General features: G+C 32.6%; 1 protein-coding gene and 1 long non-coding RNA gene across 47 annotated transcripts in view; one reads left to right on the top strand and one right to left on the bottom strand.

Annotated features, from left to right (window-relative positions):
- The window catches only part of DST (dystonin), a 612,681-nt gene that overhangs the window by 465,229 nt on the left and 125,616 nt on the right, over positions 1 to 21,836 (top strand). For all 46 annotated transcript variants that reach the window (XM_056814337.1, XM_056814311.1, XM_056814295.1 and 43 more), the window contains 10 exons: positions 575 to 751; positions 2,255 to 2,378; positions 4,770 to 4,978; positions 5,609 to 5,926; positions 6,443 to 6,609; positions 11,962 to 12,118; positions 13,331 to 13,457; positions 15,184 to 15,246; positions 16,989 to 17,224; positions 19,216 to 19,345. In XM_056814337.1, the coding sequence (XP_056670315.1) occupies positions 575 to 751; positions 2,255 to 2,378; positions 4,770 to 4,978; positions 5,609 to 5,926; positions 6,443 to 6,609; positions 11,962 to 12,118; positions 13,331 to 13,457; positions 15,184 to 15,246; positions 16,989 to 17,224; positions 19,216 to 19,345 (1,708 nt within the window). The remainder of the gene's footprint in view (positions 1 to 574; positions 752 to 2,254; positions 2,379 to 4,769; positions 4,979 to 5,608; positions 5,927 to 6,442; positions 6,610 to 11,961; positions 12,119 to 13,330; positions 13,458 to 15,183; positions 15,247 to 16,988; positions 17,225 to 19,215; positions 19,346 to 21,836) is intronic.
- LOC107651443 (uncharacterized) lies at positions 496 to 13,095 on the bottom strand. The gene is made up of 3 exons (XR_008915871.1): positions 12,955 to 13,095; positions 11,831 to 12,022; positions 496 to 2,299 (listed from the first exon to the last, which is right to left on the bottom strand). It is a non-coding gene; the product is annotated as an uncharacterized LOC107651443 (long non-coding RNA).

The raw sequence follows: 21,836 nt of genomic DNA, 5'->3' as shown, positions 1-21,836 counted from the left end.
AATTAATTAAAGATATTCAAGTCACTCAAAGTATTGACTATCCATTCTTGTTTGCCAAATCTTGTTTCGGAGCCAGTCTTCTTTGTCTTTGGTCTAACCTTATGTTATGAAAAATGTTGCTGAGCTAGGATTTCTCTGATTATAGTGATTTCCAAATTTCGGATAAATTGTCATTCAGGTATTGATGTATTATTTCACTTATTATATTGGTGACTCAGAGTAATTAGAAACATCAAAAATTGTAACAGATTTCTTTTTCTATATGGTCTTTTGTTCTTAACCCTGAAGGTTACTGGTGTTTAAAATTTAGATAGATAAAATTTGAATGGGTAAAAATCAAAACCGTCTTCTCATGCTTTGATTTGCTGGAAGAAGAACTGAACTGACTCTAAAGTAAATTAAAACATGCCTTGTACCATCTTAACTATCCAGGGTGTTTCAATCACTTTGGCTAATTCTTGAATGAAGTTTTTAAAAACTATATTATCTAAGGTATTGCCTTCTAAAAGCCACTTATACAGATGTCAGCAATGATATATAAGGTATTCTTAAAATTTCCCTTCTAATTATTCAGTGCAGTATGCTTGGAAATAATCTGAAAGACCTCGTAGATAAATATCAGCACTATGAAGATGCCTCTGCTGGACTTCTCTCTGGGCTCCAGTCCTGTGAGACAGCAGCAAACAAGCACTTATTGGAACCCATTGCCATGGATCCAAAAAATCTCCAGCGCCAACTGGAAGAAACTAAGGTAAAAGAAGAAAACAAGGAAAGAAAAGAAGCAAATAAAGAAAAATAAGCATTCCTATCCATGAATCCCAAAGTCTGGAGGCTATTTTATTTCGAAGCCTCATTTTTATAGATATGTGTAGCTTGGTGTTAGGGAGGAGGAGAAAGATAGCTACAGTCAGATAGACTTGTCAGAAGCACCAAAGTGAGGATAAATAAGGGCCCTTAATTAGAAGATAGTAGATAATCTGTTAATGATAGGGACAGAAGGTATGAGGTTAAAGAATATATGTGTGTGTGTGTATGTGTGTGTGTGTGTGTGTGTGTGTGACACATATATTAATGAAATGAAGTCGCTGAGTACAGATTACTTAAGGACACTTTAGAAATTGAAGGAGAGGGGCAGCTAGGTGATTCAGTGGATAGAGATCGGGGTCTGGAGTCTAGAAGATGCATCTTACTGAGTTCAAATCCCCCCTCAGATACTTCCTAGTTGCCCTAGGCAAGTTATTTAACCGCATTTACCTTAAAAAAATGAAAGAGATACTTTAGTATATTTGCATGCAGGCAAGAGAGGCTACTCAAGAAAAATTATTGTGACAATACTATGGCAGTAATAAACCCCACGACTTTGACTCAGGCAGTTTATCTATGTTCTATCAAATTTCCTGGGATTTTGAAATTTTGTTGATGAAATTTTCAGCACTGAGTATCAACAAGTTTAGCTGAGAAGGGCAATAAGATTTCCACTGAGGCTAATTTACTAAGAAGGTAGAAGGGGCTGGGAAAGGCACATGAATAAAAACAAAACAAAACATGTTTTTGGCCCATTGATATCTTGTCCTGTAATGACTGCTCTTTGAAAAAAACAACAACAATCTTATCTCTAAGCACAAGTAAATTTGTGACTAGGAGAATCAGATTCAGGGGAAAAGATACAAAACCAGGGGGAAACAAAATCTGAGTTATCAATTTAGCTAGAGGAGAATGAGACAATAGCAATTATCCAAATGACAAGTGATAGCTATAAGTTCAGACCTCACACAGAATTCTGACCTGTATGTTTCGGCGCTCCCTCTTGCAAACTGGAGATCGATTGTAAGAAACTAAGCCAGTTTGAATATTACCAAGGTCAAGCAGGCACATCAACAAAACTGTCTGGGTGCTGACCCAGTGACAATGTTAAATCAGCTCAGGATGTATAACCCTTGTCTAGGACCAGGATTAATCCCACAGTTTAGAGTGAGGGTTCTCTTGTATGTGCTTGCTGCTTCTGTCCACCAGCACATGAGAAGCCATCAGAGAGCCAGACAAACCATTATAAGCACAAGCATGGATTCCTAATATTCTATCTGTCTCAATCCTTTACTGATGGCTTCTTTCTATTAACTTCTAGATTAAAAATAGGTTAATAGTCATGAACAGTTCACTGTGCCTGCTTCACTGAGGTATCCCTTGCAGACTGTGAAACTATTGTTTGACCTTACTTAGTGCCATCAAAGTGAAAAATCATCCAATTCTGCAGGTTCTTCAAGGACAAGTATCCAGTCACCAGGCTGCTGTCGAGAAACTGAAAAAAACAGCAGAAGTGCTTTTAGACACCAGGGGAGCTTTATTGCCAGACAAAAATGATATACAGAAAACACTGGGTAAGATATTAACTGCCTCATCTCCAGATTCACTAGCTAAATGCAGCCATTTTAATAAAAAATTGTTTTCACTATTACATTCCTTGTATTCTGTGAAACCATGCCTCTTCCATCCTTTAGAATGCTGCTCATGTTTGCCCCTCGATCTTGCCAGCAATACCCCACTTTGCTCCAGCCACCCTGGCTTACTCAGCGATCCCAGGAACTTCTTTATAGCTGTAATTGCACATACATGTTTAAACATACATGTTTTCTTCCCTGATAAGATTAGTGAACTCTAGGAATTTGGAACTTATTCCTTTGTAACCTACTTTCAGCCTGGTATAGTGATATGCATTTATCCAAGAGTTGTCCTATAAATATTATCATGTGAGTACATATTTGGTTTTTTTTTTAACATTAACTTTCTTCTTTTCATTGCTGTAGATACCTAGGTATAAATTAAAACACTTCAACAGTAGATGGTTAAACATGTTTCTAAACAAGCATAACCTGAATAATTCCAATAGCATGTTTTAGATAGAAACTAAGGTGAGAGTTTGCCTTTGGAAAGTTGCTTTTGGGGGAATAAATTAGCTCTCTTCCAATTTCATATATTGTAAGAAATTGTCAATGGGGCTAGTTTGAGAGATTCTTGAGAACCCTTTATTTCAGGGAGGTTTTTTTTTCTGCCTCTGTTAACGAGAAGATAAATGACCATGAAAAAGGGTTATTTTTCACCTATATGCTATAATTTAAAATATATTTTTCCTGGCTGTGTAGCTAGGTGGGGGTTTTCTTTGATTAAAATGTAGCATGGTGCATAATCTTGAGAATTTTTAATACTTTGAGACTCTTTCCTGATATACTTTCATAGTCTAATATAAGCATCTTAAAAACCTTTCTAGTTTTCAGAAATAACAATAACAATAGCCACCCAAAACCACTGAGAGTCTTGTTGCTTCTGTTTTGAGGATTGGCATAATGGGGAATGAGAACTTGTGTTTCTAAAATATATTTTAGTTTCTAAAAATCAAGATTTCAGCACTATTTCTTAACATAAAACATTTTTATTAAGAAATAAGAACACAGGATCATTGATCTAGAGTTAGAAGAGATCTTAGAGATAATTTAATCCACCTGGACCCTTCAAAAACTATTGATTATGTTGAAATGAATTGAATAGCTTCCTTAGGTTAAATAAACTTATATTTATTTAATGTTTATAAGGGTTTTTCTGTTTACACGGATGTTCTTGAGGCAAAAAAATATTTTATACCATAAAATATATAGTTATTAAAATGCAAAGCTAACTTTACATTCTGAAATAATTATTAAGTACTCTTGGTCAATGACTGATGAATAAAATGCTTTATTAAAAACAGAAAACTTGGTTTTTCCTGGGGATAGATGATGAATACATTAAAAATTAATGTCTTTGAACTTGTTAATAGTCTAAGATAGATGATGTAATAATATCATATGTGTTAGTATTGAAATTCAAAGCTCCCTGCCTAAATGAAATCACTATGTGCATATTTACATCTCTAAACTATTCTTTAAGCTCTTAAAACTGAGAATATATTGTAATCTATAGCATATGGGTTAAAATTCCTCTAGCAGTCATTGCTCCCTTTCATTTATCTGCTGGTAAACATATGCAAAAAAAATGTGAGTGTGATACTTCATTGAAATCACAGTCTTCACTTAGGGGAAAGCTATATGATAATATTTAATATTGTCTTTGTATTTTAAGTGAATTTTTATGCTTTTCTATTTTTCCTCAAATTCCCTAAAGAACTATAATTATACATAGAGGGAGTACTTACCAGGTGAAGAATGTCAAAGTCTTTGGTTGAACACTTGTCAAGACTAGAACCTGATAAATCTTGACATCTTTGTTTGTTATTTCTCATAAGCCACTGTCTCTGACTGGAACTTTTTTCCAAACAGTTTTCAATAACTTTAATAAATTTGAAGTAACAAATTGAGAGTCAATCTTAACTTCAAATGTTTTTGTTTTGATTTCTAAATAGTTCTACATTTATTCTGTTATAGGGGAAGGTATGGGTAAATATATATATATATATATAAATTAAATTGAAAATGCAAACATACAGGGTAACCCAAAAGTCTTAGTAAAACTTGAAGCTTTTACGGTTTAAATTTTTTTTAAGTTTTAAAGGTTAAAATTGCACTAAAGCTATCCAGACTTACTGTATATAGATGGATATAGAGAGTGGTTCTTACAGATTTGTCTGACACTTATCCATTTTCAGTTTCACATCAAGTTTTGGTTGGTGCTACATGGGATTTGTCACGTTATATGTTGCCTTTTCCATAGTCTTAAAAAGTGGGAAAGCAGGGAAATGATGTTAGATAAATCTACTCTTGCTTTTTTTTTTTGATCAGATGACATTGTTGGAAGATATGATAATTTGTCTAAGTCTATTAATGAGCGCAATGAAAAACTCCAGATTACCTTGACCCGGTCACTCAGTGTGCAGGATGGTTTAGATGAAATGTTAGATTGGATGGGAAGTGTTGAAAATTCTCTGAAGGAGCATAGTCAAGTGGCCCTAAACTCTGTTGCTATTCAAGATATCATCAGTCAAAATATGGTAAGTGTTATCAAAAAGATAAAAATCATCTCCCTATTTGTGGGTAGAAAATAGAGGTTCTATGGTAATATGAAAATGGGCATATTTTAGAATTTAAGACAGGCAGGAAAATGACTTGTTACAACTAAATATTGAAAATCATTGCTTTTAAACATGAATTTGTGCAGTGTGATCAGAAAAGTAAAGCCATTTCTCTTGACAGGTATGTGCACATTTTCATGAATTTTACATAATTTACAGTGCTTACAAGGTGTTCTACCTTGTTTATCTCTGCTCCAACCAACTGCACATAGGTCATTCAGATCAGCTTTTTTGTTTATCTATCCTTTTAAGACTTCTGACCATGGATAATCCCTAGGCTCCATCAGATCCCAGGGTTTGCTGAATGGCAGTTCCTTTCCTTGTCTTTCATGCAACATGTCAGCTGTTCCCTTCTTTCCCTTAAAGAGAGATATGGGGATGGGACTCCTTGGGGGAAATTTTAGACTTGTAATTCAATTCCAGCTGTTAGTGTTCTATAGTCTCAGGTTATTCAAGCTTGAAATGTTAAGAACATCAGTTTCTTAAACTCTCTGTGGTTTTATTTGTAAATGCCATTACAAAATATACGCAATGTGTGGTTTGTTTTAGATGTTGGAGCAGGATATTGCTGGTCGCCAGAGCAGTATAAAAGCCATGAATGAAAAAGTAAAGAAATTTGTGGATACAACAGACCCATCTACTGCATCCTCTCTGCAAGCCAAAATGAAGGACCTATCAGTTAGATTTTCAGAAGCCAGTAAAAAACACAAAGAAAAACTACATAATCTGGAAAAATTGAAAACCAAAGTAGAATCATTTGAAAGACTTTCAGAAAAACTTCAGTCATTTTTAGAGACAAAACCCCAGGCTCTTGTTGAAATGGATTGTCCAGGAAAAGATGTTACCGAATTATCTCTTTATTTTCAAGTATGTTTTGTATCTGACACCTAAGAACTCATGCTCATTTAGCAAATTTGAATCATGTGCAAATTTACAAATTGATCATTTTTCATAAGTATAATATAGGGTCATATTTAAAGTTATTTTAAGTTACCTTCTAGCCAACAAAGTCTTGTTTTCTCTTCTAAAGATATTTTAAAATACTGCCTTCTCTTGGAATATCTTTCAAATTGGAATAAATATGGCCAAGTAACAGTTAATTATATTCTTTATATCTAATGTAACAAAAGCAATATTGTCATAGAGTGAAGAAATCTACAAAATAAGCAAAATGTAAATGGCATATTTTAATATTATTTATTTTAAAATACTCCATTTTGCACATATTACATTCTTATTTTATGAATAAGGATCTTCAGTGGGGTGGAAGGTCAGATTCTTGTCCTTTGAGTGGTGTTCTTTAGAATTTAATCTGCCATAAGTATTTGGGAATGCATTATGATAACAATAATGAAATTAATTAAATATCCTCCTGTATTCTAGGAGTCTAGTAATCAAGTCTTAGAGTGCAAAAAAGATCTTGAAACTTTGCAAAACTTCCTGAAGGAATTTTCTGTACATGGTTTCCCTGCGGATAAGGCTTTACTTTTGGAAAAAACAAATGCTTTGTCTAAGAAGTTCAAGGAATTAGAGGAGACTATTATGGAAAAGTAAGTGCGGTTTTCTGCCTTGAAAGTTTTCCCTCTCATACAAATTGAATTATTTCTGAATCAACTGCATAAAAAGCATAAGTATTGGAATGAGTTTTATAATTTTTCTGAATAATCTTAATACTTGAATAGCACTTGAATAGCTTTACCTTGATATTCCAGTTTTGGTTTTTCTATACTGTTAAAATTGACTACACTATCCATGAGATCCATTACTTTTTACACATAAATGGTATTAATTAGTTGAGGAGAAATTACTAAAAAAAGAATTTTGCAAATAATCAATGGTGTCCTTTAAGAAATCATCATTATTCTCTAAAGCTTTTTTTTGCAAATATATTATTTCTATTTACTAGTGTGGAAATGATATTGATATCAGAGATCCATCTAGTGGTGGTAGAGACCAGCAAGTTGGTTGAAGAAATTATTTTAAATTGTAGTTATTTTTTAAAGCTGTTGCCTTTTTTAAAGATGGTTTTTGTACAATTCTGGTTTATGGGGGAAAATGAGGTATATGAAAACTTCAATGGATTAATTTTAAATTGAGATGAAAAAATAATTAAACTTGATTGAAATATATTACACTTTCCTACTAAAACCCACAGAACATCTTTTTTTTCTGTTTTCAGAAGAATTTTGACCCTGCATAGGGTATGTTGAAGTTCTGATACTAAAGAGTATAAACACATAAATGTTGCTTTTTAAATATATAAAAAAGAAATATTAGCTGATATTACCTATGTCTTGAGGAATCTTTCTGCTTTGAAACTTGTGAGTACTCTCTGTCCTGCTCATAGAGATATCTTTTCCACCATGTCATATCATATACTCCTCTCCCATCAGATCACATGCACAATGAATTTGATTTTGTCATATAATCCGACCAAGCTATTTCTTCTTTCAAACCGGGCCAATTTAAAAGTCCTGCCGTTATTACGAATTAGCTCTGTTTCAGGAGTTTCCTCTGTTCCAATATTCCATTCACTTGTATAAACACACATGTCACCCATGTGCTGCATGTCACCAGTCTGTCATGGTGAGCTGTACTTAATCCTTTTATCTAATCATACTAAACATGTCACAGATTTTTTAGTCTTTCTCTGTTTTGAGGCGAACCCATTATAAGCATCAAGGCATTATGCAATATTTTGCTTTAGACATTATAGCAACATTCTCTATTATGCCAATTAAAAAAAAAAACTTTGTCCTGTGTCTTTAGCATGAAAGACAGTGAGCTATATTTCATTTTTCTTACCTTTCTAATTAAAGTTCCTTTCTTGTTTTTAATACCTCCTGGCACATTATGGTACATAAAGTATATAGAGTGGGGCTAGTCTCCATTGTCTCCAAAAGAAAAGTTGAGCAATTTACATATAGCCAAATATGTTACTTGTTCTCCCTGGAACCTTTTTAATATTTGTTTTCTTAATTGCTTGACTTTTATTGGTATGCTTGGTGTATTATGATTAAACTTTTATTGTCATGTGGACCAAGTCATCTTGTAAAATGATGAAGCAAAATCTTACATATGGCTGCTTGATATTGAGGAACTAATCCTATTTTTATTCTATTAGGAATGCTTTTCTGGTTCCATATTTAACTCATTTCAGACATTATGTATCATTTAGTAAATGAATAATCCTATTTCCTTCTCTTTCCAGGCCATAATATTTCCTATCCTGTTCGACAATCTTATAAATAATGCTTTTGACATTAGGTACACTAGTTTGTATTTATAGTGGTTGTATGAAACAGTGACACTTTTCTAGTGCTTTTTAGTCATCTTCTGTAGTTGATTGGATCTGAAATCTCATCATGCATCTTCATCATAGATGCAGATTACAGTTATTCTATACTCTGTCATCATGTACTATACTTACCTATGTTTCAAGAAATCTTTCCTATAAGACATATCCAAAATGTTAGAGATCCTAAGCTTTTTAAATTAAAATTTTGCCTATAATAGTGCAGTGCTCAAGTTGCCTATCAGTTATTGTTTGCTCTAAATGGATCCATGACTATTAGCCTACTCATATCCCATACATTTTTTCTTACATGATATCTTTTCTGTTCCTTGATCATGTCATGCTTGGTCATATGCTTCAGCCTGCCATTTATTGCTCCATCACTCTTGTGTTACCATTTTGATTATTTGGAAACAGTAGTCTTCCATGATATGTAGCCATATGTAATTACTGGAAAAATATGGATATTTATTAAAGGATTTTATTAGGGAGCAATTTAACATTCTTGTTAATTGGGTAGATTCACAAATCCTTTAAAGCCTGCTCTCTTCATATAATTCAAATCTGTACTCAGTGCATTGTTCTATATTTAGCACCTATTAAAGAGAGGTATTTGGATATACTAACTTATAGTGTTGCCTATCCAACTGAATTTTGTCATAATTTGTGCAACATCAGCATTATTCATTCACTTGGTTTTCCCTATGTGAATTGTTCTTTGATCTTTGAGTGACTATGATTGTACTAAGAAAACTAATAGTTGGGTCTTTGATGCATAGTCATTCACAGGAAGGAACATCTGCAGGGCCTCACCATCTATAGGGAATCCCACTTCCATTTGGATATCCTCAGTGATAGTGCTGAATAACTTTAGCAAACATTTATTATTATGTTTCATTTGATATTGATAATCAGAGGATGCTAGAATAAAATAATCTCTGTGATTGCTTCTATTGATGAGTTCTTATGCTTTTATTTCCCTGTTGAAGGAAAACCTTTATATCTGTGTTTTGCTTGTCCTAATAAAATTCTTGATAAAGTCCAAGTGTGTTTCATTAAAAATGAAAACAGGTCAGTATAGATACTGTTAGCTCTGTTCTATTTTGTATCAATTTGTTCTCACAAAAGAGGAAGGCTTGCATATTGATTTATTTGTGCAGAATGATATTGTGTCATATGGAGAATATGGACAATAGTTGTACAAATTAGGAAAGTAGAGGGCGCCTACACTACTTAGAACAGTAACATAGAAGTACTATCCTCCTTATTTCATCGCCAAGTTCTTTTAATGAGGACTGACTCCCATTCCATGCTTTCTGGAGACAATTTTCTACTTCATTTCTTTGCCTTGTCAAGATTGGGAGAATAGTGATATTAAATTTATGGATTTTGTGTCAAGGAGCAGTTTGGAATCAATGAATGTATTATTCAGCTTCTCATATTCTGTATAGCCTTCCTTTTTGCTAAAATCAGGACAGGTTATTCTTATTTTGTAAATGAAGTTGTGTTTTAAACTAATAGTTGCCCTTTGATACTCTCTTGACAAGAAGATCAAATGTTTACTAACTAAGGTTGCTAATAAGCAATTTTAAAATTTCCGTGCAATTGATTTAAACCATATAAGGAAAAATGTTGATCAGAGTTGATGTCTTTGCCATATTCACTTTTGATTTTCAGAGTTGACAGTTTGTTTAGATAGACTGAATTAAAGATTTTAAAGGTGAACACAGGACTTTCCCCCTTTTTTCCCTCATCCTCTACTTTGTAATTTGTTGTTGACTTTGATATTTGATACCCAGCCTTTGAACAAACTATATCAAGACAGCTAATTTTGGAAGTGACACATCAGAAACTAGTTGTTTCTTTTTTTTTTTAATGTAGTTTCTAAGATTTTTTATAATGCCATTTGGTACTTAACATTACCAGTGCATTCCAATTCAGCTTCTGAAGAAAAATATTTGCATTCATGTCTAAAGCTTCTCAGTAGTCTATAAATCTTCATCTTCTTTGCTTTCTTAATCTCAAACTGAGATATTTCCAAGATATTTTACCTTATTTTTTAAAATTTGTTTAGCAGGTTGGGGAGGCCATAGTATTCCTTGCATATATGTTTTATATGCTTTATAATCTGTTATTAACTCTTATTATTCTTGTTGTTCTCCATTTCCCTTATCCACATTGATTTTAACAAGTATCAAGTTATATATTATGTTGATTTATAAGACTATGTTGATTTTTCGGCAGAATTTCTATGACCTCTGCAACAAATATTGGCACTTAAGCTGTTGTTACCTTAATAGCAACCTTTTAAGATATTTATTATTAGTTCTTCAAAGCAATGGGACCAAGAGCAGCATTATATGTTTCCTTATTCTTTTGTGGTACATGATGGAGCCCTCAGCCATCAACCATTGTTCTTTCATCTCCAATGATAACCTAGGAATGAATTTTTCCTTTGACAGCAGCTTCTTTATTTCTTCTGGTTTCATTATATTAATAATTATAATACCTATATGTTTTGCTTCCTTCGTTAGTATTATCACCATTTTTGGTCTTTGTATAAAGATCTCACTGCATACTATATAGAGAGTCCTAATTTCTAAAATATCAATTATATATGTACCATGAAAAGTATAAAATTGCCTTCACTTTTGTGTTACTCTTATCTGCCTTTTCAGGGTTGTTGGCAAAGAAGTAGAAAAAATGGGGAAACAGAGACAAAGATTAGAGATTTTTAGACAGTCTATAAACTCTAATTTGTTTTCATGGTTTGCCATGACTATTTAATCATTTGTTAGGTGTGTTTCCCTAGTCATTAATTCCTCTGGACAGGTATTCTCTTTCACCAGGACTGTATTAAGAGCCTTTCTAGTTTGGTAGAACCTACCAAATGTTGGTCTTCAAAAGAACCACCATGGCACAAAAAAGGGATCTTAGAAGACCTTTTGTCTTAAGTCTCATTCCATTTCTTTGCAAGTGATTAGGCTTTGTTTATGAGTTTTAAAATTAAGATCTTAGCTAATAGAGACTTTCAAGTTCTCAGAGGAGAGTTGGCATAGAATTTACCCAATCACAGGCAAAGACAGATAAGTTTGACTCTATTTACTTTCTACATAACTCTAATGATCAAGGAGACATTACTATTCCTTCTATTAACTGGACCACCATTATAGGTGTAATCTTTCTCTAATGGGGGGAATAGATGCTTATCTTCTAGATCTTTTAAATTTCAATCCTCAAGCTGATGGGTATCCTAAGACTAATCTGTAACATTATGGTTCCATTGAATTTTATTCTTGGGTCTCTCCTTTTTGAGACTGAAATGCTCTTGCTTAAGTATCACTTTTCACCTTCTTCTCCAAGGAAGTCCTGGACCAGACGGATGATGCTGACCTTTAAAATTCAAGTTGTCAAATGCAATAGGACTGAGAATTCAGGCAGCTTAACAGCTATTTGTTCTACTGTATTTGACTTACCACTTGCTAACAGCTTGACTTTTCCCTCTCAGTGATACCTCTTTTCAGGGATATTGCTGATAAAGGCCAAGTACATTCATCTTAAATCCATTATTTTTGTTGAAATTATTTTGTGGCTTTTGTTTGTGTAGAAAACAAGCAGTATCTTCTTGTCAAGAACAAATGGAATCCTTTCAGCTCCTTGTCAAATCTCTAAAGACATGGATGGAAGAAACCACAGAAAAAATTCCCATCATGCAAACCTCAATGGGTGCAGATGATTTGAAGAAATCTTTGGAAGAAACTAAGGTGAATTAATGTTTGTTAGATGGGATGGTGTTAAATGTGTTTATTTCTGAACTTAACATAGAGTTTAAGTGCTTAATTACTATGAGTGCTTTGATTTGAATCATGTCTTCCTAATATTTATCAAATCTTTATTATATTTAAAACCAATATTTTAGATTAATTTGTTCTGCCTAGAAGTAATAGTAGATTTTCAGCTTTTTTTAAAGTTGAAACAAATTTCTTTCTGTATAGATAATTAGAATGGATTAAATCATGGATCTTTGAAAGAAATGTTAAGAACTTCCTTCTGATCCATAGCTTTAGTCCTTCTACCCATCTAATCTTCATGGTTATTTCCCTTTTTGATGCTGACATTTGATTACATCAGTTTAAGGAACTCCTTTTCTAGAAACTCCCTGCACTAGTGCATATCATAATACATTTCAGTAATGTATAGTCTTTGAATGCAGATTGATCAGGAACCTTTGAAAATAAGTAACTAGTTGCTAAATTAAGTAACTAGTGTTATTGCTAGTATGTTTCAGAGGCAGTTAAACCCAGAAGTTGATAAGTCTGCAGCCAAACTTTATCCACTTTACAAAATCCTTCTGTTATATTTCATTCTATTTTGAAAATTGTGTTAACAACAGATATATGTTACTAACTCTGGATCATCCCACAACCTACATGAAGGCCACAAAGAAGTCATTTTGATTTAATGGTTTATATTTTCTCTTAACATGATTATTCTATACTTTTGTAACTGACTTTCTAAATAAATCTCTATGGGCCTCTGAAAAATTAATATTAATTATTATTTCCCCTTTCCCTCTTTTTATTAATTTTTAAAAACTCACAATTAGATGTGCCTCTGTGATTTCATCAATTTTTTAAAACTCAATATCATTTATTCTAGAAAGATGGCTGTTAGCTAGTACAGTTTGGTGGATTTACAGTTGACAGTTATTTTGGAATACAGTGTCAGCTGACACTAATAGAGCTTCCAATGTAGAGTAGAGCAGAGTGATAAGATGCCTTGTGACTCCTCTGTCACTGCTCACAGTGGGACTGTCAGAAAGAATTGGGATGCTGTCTCATTTTTCCATTCACCCCCTCAATTCTGGGCCCATCGTCATTCATCACTGTTCCTACTATGTGTTTAAGATATTTAAAAGGAATGTACAACTTTGAAAATATAACAATGGTGAAAAAATAATGTTTTTGCATTTGAAGAAATTACAAGGGGAGTGGAGCTCAAAAGCACCAGAGATTCAGAAAGTAAACAACAAAGGAACATCATTATGTAACTTAATAAGTGCTATGACTTCCCCTACAAAGGCAATAGCAGTGATTAAATCAGGTATGTGTTTTACAATTAAGATCTAAACCAAGAACTGATTCTTCTTTACCATGTTATTTTTGTCATCCTGCATATTAGTGAATAAAAATAACCTTAAACATATAAACAAAGTTAACAGCACAAAATAATATACTTGCATAGAAACCATTCCTTCTGCATTTTATATTTGCTACTTAGCAAAATATCTAAAAAAGTTTTGAAAATAAAATGTTTTATCTTCATTTTGTTGATGGGTACCTTTAAGAGTGTTTCAGTGAAAATTTATGTGAATAGTAAAGAACAATAAACATTTTTACAGTGAAAAAAACTTAGGACAGACTTTATAATAGGCAGTCTGCTATTTGAATCAGATTTTGCCCTTTGTTGGAAGGCTTTTTCAGAAAGAAAAAAAGCTGCTTTCCCCAGGAAAAAAGGAATAGAGAGAGAAAACATCAACTTGTGTTTAAAGTGTAGGTTTCTTGTTTTCTTCTAGTCTGTCAGTCTTTGTGGCATAACCACAGTAAACAGTTACATAGTACCTTAGACATGTGAGTCATATAGCTCAAAATTAAGCCAATTACTTTTAAACATTCTTTAAAAAAACTATTCTTATAATTTCAGATTTGTGTTGTATTAAGGAAAATACATTTATTTCATTATCAATGCAAGAATATCCAGAACTTGGTATAAGAGGGAGGTTTCTATATCTTTATTTTGGAGGTTTCAAAATTTCTTCTGTGATTTATCTAATTTGTCCATCCTCCAGCTGTCACTATTGTGACACTAACTTTCCAGCTGGACTTCTCCAAGGCAACCATTAATTATGCTCCATTAAACCTATAGAAAGTAAGATTCATCTGATATTTTGGTGTGATGATTTCTCTTTCCCCTCCTGGTCAAATTCTATTCATACCATTCAGGACTCAGGTTTTTGTCTTTTTTCAAGGGTGACATATTTGGCTAATTTTAACACTTGTATATATTGCATTAAATAGTGAAAATTTAATCCTATTTTTTCTATTTTTGTCAATTTCTAACTGAGGCAAAAACTGATCTTGTACATCCACATTGTAGTTTTATTCTCTGGAGAACATCTTTAGTATCTTCAATTAAGAACAGAAAAATTTTAGTATAAGTCTAGAAATGTATATGTAAATATTTAAATTGAGTCTTAAGAAATCCATTTGTGATAAAGAAACTCAGTTCAAATAATGTATTTTTTATTCTCATAATGCATAATATCAGAAGAGCTGAAAGAAAACTTTGAGATTGTATAGTCCAACATTTTCATTTTACACATGAGGAAAATGAGACCCATGAAAGAAAAATCACATGCCCAAAGTTACATAATTGTAAGCAGAGCTGGGATATCAAACCACATGAGAGAACATTGAGGACTTGAAAAATGCCATTAATTTCTATACTGCCAAGGTGAAAGCAATTCTTTTATTAATATGTAATACTCTAAGCCATCCTTGACATAAAGTGCTTTTAAAGTGGCATATACTGTATATTTTTGTGATTTAAAATTATTAACAGTTTAAGGTTCTAAGTGCACCCTACAGACCTCTTGAACTTTTATTTCTCTCTTTGACTCAATAGAAATGGCAAAATTTCACATTCTCAAATACTAAACCCTTAAAATACCTAGTGATGGCATAGAAGCTTTATAAAGTATTCTATTCTAATTTCTATTGTGAAATAATGAATTTATTCTTTCAATGCTATAATATTATTGCACTCTCAGGTGAAACAGTATTAAATGGTGAAGGAACAATCTCTGATACTCAGGAATTCTTGACAAATAAAGGTGAGTAATAATTTAAACTTACATATTGACTATAGTATTTTTAAGGTTATATTACTGAAAGGCAAAAATAGTTTATAAATAGCACTAATGATTATAATCCAAGTATAGTGTGCTCCTTAAAATATAATTTTTCTAGAAAATAATATGCTAGTTGACTTTGAAAGGGTTTCATGAAACTATAGTATCATTTTCCTACTGTATGACCCTACTGTTTTCTCTGTAAGATAAAATGTTTAATCATTTACCCTTGCCTAGTGGATAAAATAGACTCCTTAAACTTTGTGTTTTGTGCTCTCACATATGCATGCTGCACTTTCTTGCTCTTTTTCCTTGCCTATATACCATTTTAAGCAACTCTGAATGTCCTTTCCCAATTGCATTTTTTATTTATTGAAATCCTACACATTCTTTCAGGCTCAACTCAAAGGCCAGCTGCTTGATTGTCAATTTCTCAGTTTCTACTCCCTGCCTCCAAGTGAGAAAGGAGCTCTTCATCTTCCAAAATTTCAGAGCACTTTCATTTTAAACTTTTTTTTTTCAGTTCAGTTCAGTGAAACAATTATTTGATATCTACTTTGTGTAAGATAGTGAAATAGCATGATATGGTATACATAGAGGCAGTCTCAAGGTCAGGATTCAATTTCTCCTGTGATATTTATTAACTGTTTGACTGTGAGAAAGTCCCTGGATCTTTTAGTGTCCTCCACTGCCTAATTCATTAAGACTATAAGTTACAAATGAGTTGCTGATATGCATAAATGAAGGAAGTGTCCATATGGACGTTTTCCACACAGATGAAATTCTAGACTCAACCCTGTTCACCAAATTTGTATATTTCTGTGAGCATGGGTGTATGTGTACATATATGTATGTATGATAGAGACAGAGAGGCAGAAGGGGGGGAGGAAAGGAGAAGAGAAGGGAGGAAGAAGAGAGGGGGTGAGGGAGGAGAAGACGGTCAGAGGAGGGGGAGAGAGAGAGAGAGAGCACAATGCAGTTCTTAAAAGGTCTGCAAAATGTTTGACATACATTATTTCATCTGATCCTCACAATGACCCTATGAGATAAGTAAAGAACATTATACTGTAAAAGATTTAGAGCTGGAAGGGAGAGTAGAGGTCATCAAGGCTCACCCATTCAGTTTACAGATGAAGAAACTAAGAGAAGTTTACTGTCTTGCTTGGAGTCATGCTATTAATGTTTAATACAGGATTTGAAACCATATTTGACTTACTCAAATTATGGCACTATTCTCTATTTCCAATATTCCTGGGATATTTAAGATATTTGTGATCATTATATCTGAATAATGCATTGCCCTTTAATATATATGTCCATATATCTCTAATTATATAAATATATATCAAGAAAGAGAGAAGGACAGTGAGAAGGAGGGTAGGGTATGGGAAGAGGGAGGAGAGAGGAATATATATATGTCCTTATAAAAATCTTGTGACGCAGAGAAGATACAACTACTGCCCTACCATAGAGATGAAACTGAGAGTCAGAGAAATTATGTGAATTATCTAGAGCTAAATCTAAAAGTAAATTGTAGAGTTGGCATTTGGTAGAAGTCATCTGACTTGAAATCTGGTATTTTTTTCTACTACGTTATTATACTTGTATTAAAAAGGGATAATATTGAGAAAATTATAATATGTATCACTTTATTTCAACTAATTTCATTCCAGTGACTAACTGTATTTGGGAGCTTTAATATCTTTTTTTTTTTTAATTTCTAGAACTGACATCCAACAAAAAGAAAATGGCTGACATAAATCAGAACTATGAAAATCTTGGAGTAGCATTGAAGGATAAAATCTTTGAACTGGATGCCAAAATCAAAGTATTGCAAAAGGCTCAGGAAGAATCAAGCTCAATGTTGCAATGGTTAGATAAAATGGACAAAAAGGCAACAGGATGGGATACAACCCCTACAGATAGTGAAGGTGTGAAGACACAAGTTGAGCAGAATAAGGTAATTTCATTTTTAAGAAATAAGAAATTTGCAGGTAAACATTAAGAAGAGACATTCTGGGTCCTATTTCCAACCAAGTAACTTCAAAACTTAATAAGTAATGTGATCATTCCATTGTGTTTTATAGTAGAGAATGTTTTTAATAATTATTCCTTCTTGCCCAGGAATCATGAAGATGAATGAGCTGATAGTTATGATCCTTTGAGAACTTTTTTATTTAGTTCATATGTGAAAGTATTGATCAACTATAGGAATCAACTTATTTGGAGCTTACTCTGTAAATGAGTCTCCTCCTATAAGACAGTTTATCCTTTGCTTATATATATATATATATATATATATATATATATATATTTATCAATGAGTACTTCACCCAGCATTGGCATGCTCTGAAAATTATTTGAACCAAATTTTACCTTTCTGTGATGAAGGTAGCAAAAGATTTCAGAAAACTGAAATTGTTGTCTCTATGATGTATTTTTAAATCTGATAGTGGTTACATATCCATCAGGGTAAAGGTTTTAACTCCTTCATTGAAAGATTTTCAGCATTTATTACACTCAGTACTTTTTTCTCTCCTTTTAACTAATTACAAATTAATAGAAAGGCACCTTGCGTTGGTTTGAAGAGAATATGAAATGAAATAACATATATAAAGTACTTTACAAACCTTAAAGCATTTTATAATTGCTAATTAATTTATTGTTACTTTTGACCAAGAAGCCTGAGGACAGCTTCTGAATGACACTTAGACATCTGAAACTCAACAGTCTCTGTCTCTTATCTTACCACTCCAAACTTCCTTATTTCTCTTCAGGGTACTACTATACTTCCATTTACCTAGATTTGCAACCTTAGACTCATTCTTGGTTTTCCAAATCTTTTCTGTCACATTACTGAGTTTCAACATCTTGCTGATTTCATTTTTATAACCCATTTTTTCCCTTTCCAATCCTCCATACAGCCTCTACCTAAGTTCAAGATCACATGATTTTTGTTTAGATTGTAATAGTAGCCTCCTAATTGATTGCTTTGCATCTGTCTTCTCCAATGCACTTTCTATACAGTTGTCATGTTAATAGCCCTGAAACAAAAATTGGACAATGCCATTTCTTCAAAATATTTTAGTAGCTCTCTTGCTTCTCGGATAAAAAAACAAAGCCTGGCACCTTAAGACTTTGAAAATACTTATTTCTCAATATTGTTCTTCACATGCTCTGCATCCCAGTTGAATTATCCTGTTAGCTATTCACCATATAAAATATTTCATTGCCCAACCCAATGTCTTTGTTCATTTCTACAAAGTATTACCTCCTTACTTCTTTCTCTTAGAATTCTTGGCTTTCTTTAAAACCTACCTTTTGTACTCTCTCCTCACAAAGCCCTTGCCAGATTTCTCATTTTCCATTTGCTCTCCTTCCTTACAAAGTATTAGTTCTCTCTCCTTAAAATTACTTTGTTTTTCCTTATGGAAGAATGCAATTTATTTCAGTGCAGGGTCTTTAAGACATTCTTGTTTTTGTAACCCCTATGACTCAGCACAGTTCCTGGAACATATTAGATTTTTAATTATTGTTTGATGATTGTTTAGTATCCCCCAAGTAAATGGCAAGGCTTTCCAGTGAAGAGATTATTTCATATTTGTTATAGAATTCCCCAGTGCCTTCCAGTTAATCAGCTTATAATAAAATGTTTGTTCGATATTGATAACAGTAAGAAGTACTCTTTTATTTGTAGGGATTAATATTTATCTTATGAATTCCCAATTTCTGTTGCATATTTAAATTAGGGAGTTAAATAATAAAGATGAAAGTTAGTGGGGGAAGAAAGGTCAGCTTTTGAATATATATACACTTTTCTTGAACTTTTAGATGTGGGCCTAGGTAGTTTCTTCTCATAAGTCACCTTGAAGAATTGTTATTGAATCATATTTTTGTGTGTATTATGATTTAAAATCAATTTAACAATCACTTTTCCCCATATTTTGGTAGACAATTGAAACTGAACTGAAGCAAAATGTGAATAAAGTGCAGGAGCTAAAAGACAAATTGACAGATTTGATGGAGCAGAACCCAGGCACTCCTGAAGCACCTAAATGGAAACAGACATTGGCAGAGATAGGTATGATGTAAGACTTGAGTTGTTAATGTTAATTTTAAATCAATTTTATTTTCCAACACTGTTATCAGAGAACTTTTAAAATCCATATGTACACATATACACACAAGTAGATCTTTTTTCTTACCACACACATACCACAGGTAGGTTTTTTAAAAGTATTTTCTCTCATGCTTAATTTGTTTTCCTATCTTTCATAGGTTCACTGTAAGTGATACTGTAGTGATAATTGGTAGATTATTATCTAATCAAATTGAATCTCCCTTGTTTCTGAAAAAAGGGTTGTCAGTTAGGAAGATGTACAGGATGAAGTGTACTTTATGACAAGTAGTTTTAAGGGTGTCAAGTTTTCTTTTTCCTAGATTTTTTGACATTAAAAAACATTTTATATCGTAATTCAACATGGTTCCATTTTCGAGTTCTGTAGCATCATGTGATTTAAACTGGCATTTCTATAGTAACACTCATGATTGATTCAAAGATAATTTTTAAGTCTAAATTATTTCAGTAATGTAGGGCCAGTAAATGGTGGGCAAGCTTATGAAGAGCAAATGATCTTTAATAATAAGGTGTGAGTCTGTATTTTACCAAATTTTAGTTAGGCATTTCACTTTAAATGATTTTTTTGAAATTGAAGCCAGGAGGTGTGATGGATTTGGGAATTGAGAAAGACCTGAGTCCAAATCCTTCCTCATAAGCTAGTCATATGGTGACCCTTAGCAAGCACTTGACCTCTTTCAGCCTTAGTTTCCATAACTGTAAAATTGGAATAGCTGCTATCTCTCAGAGATGTTGTAAAGATCAAATGAGATAAACATTTTGCAAACCTTAAAGTGCTCTCCAAATCTTAGCTACTATTATCATCAAATTTTACATATAAATTATTTTTAAACATGACCCTATATTTATATTTCACTTGGGCAAAATTTTCCAGCCACTTTGTGTACCTTAAGGTTGAGAAGACCTTAATAATAGTGCTTTTTCTAACCTTCTCTGGTTCCAACTTCTCCCTTGCTCTTGGCTTGTGCCTTTGGGCTTTCTTTAATAGCTGGCATTTATATAGATCTTTAAAATGTACAAAGATATTTACAAGTATTTTCTAATTTTATCTTCACAACAACACTAAGAGATAGGCACTATTATTATTATATTCGTTTTACAGCTGGGAAAAGTAAGGCAGGCAAAGTTTTAAGCTTAGCTTTATTCAATCACACCTAGTAAGTGTCTATTGTCTTCCTGGCTCCTTGTCCAAAACTATTTACCTCATTATTACAAATCAAAATCAAGGTTGGGCCTAATTTGAGATATAATTTTGGCCTCAGGTCTGAGAGTCTACTGCTATAATAATTAAGAAATCACTGATTACTGCAAATTCCTAGATCTTAGCATGAGAAAGGAACAATAGAAATTATTGTAGTTCATCATCCTGTTAATACCAATGACTTTACAGTGTCCCTGTTAAATCTCATCTGTCCTTGAACATTAACTGTGACAGCGTTCCCTATTGCACAGAAGACAGAAGATCCTGTTCCATTTGTGGACAGTTTTAATTGTTAGCAAGTTGTTATATTGAAACAAAATATCCCATCATGTGAGATCTGCACACAGATCTTTCTTTTCTCTTGTCTTCTCTTTCTAGGCATGTATTTATTATAACACAAAAAAGGTGCTCCTCCTTAGCACCAGTTTTTATTAAATGTTATTATTTTCTAGTGTGCTGTGGCTAATTTCTAAAGGCCTGTCTTGGACTGAAAAAGTTAGCAGGTGCTACCCTATGAGATTTCATTAGCAGGAATTCTGTAGTGAGTCTTTTAGTCAACTAGTGACCTCTTTTGTTTTCATTATAAAGAAGAGTCAGGAAGGAAGAGTAATTTAATGTATTTTTAAGATTATAAAATAAAATGCTTGTTTTAGAAAAAAGAAAAAAATGGGGGCTAGTTTGTGGAAAATAAGTACCATATATATTTGGACAATGAAATACATATATTTTATAGGTAAATAATGGTCAGGAAAATGGCATTTTAATTTACTGATTGATTTAACTTGGAATCAACTTCAAATTGATATACAATATTTGTGCCTAATGTGTCTAGTATGTTGTTGGTCTCTGTTAAAAAACACGACATTTGAATATAGAGTTTAGATACATAGATAGGAAGATTTCTAGTGGAAGAGTTATTTTAAAATCCCAATTCTCCAATATTCAGTTAAATTCAGATTTGCATATTTTGAGAGCTGGAATTTTTGTATAATCTCATTATTAGGAAATTTTTCTTCCTTATTCAAGCCATTCCATTTCCTTCTTCCAATTTTATGCCACCATTTTGATTTTATTTAAGCTTTATAGTACCAAGTTGACTTTTAATCCTCAAAATGTCCAATTCTGGAGATCATTTCATTTCTTTTAAGTAATTGTTGTGTGTCTAAGTATGAAAGCATTAAATTAAATTAATTTTAAATTAATTTTTAAAATAAATTAAACTAAAATAATATA

Source organism: Monodelphis domestica, chromosome 2 (assembly GCF_027887165.1).
Source record: "Monodelphis domestica isolate mMonDom1 chromosome 2, mMonDom1.pri, whole genome shotgun sequence".
NCBI lineage: Eukaryota > Metazoa > Chordata > Mammalia > Didelphimorphia > Didelphidae > Monodelphis > Monodelphis domestica.
Note: the sequence above shows the minus strand (reverse complement) of the source record. Positions and strands in the feature narration are given on the sequence as shown.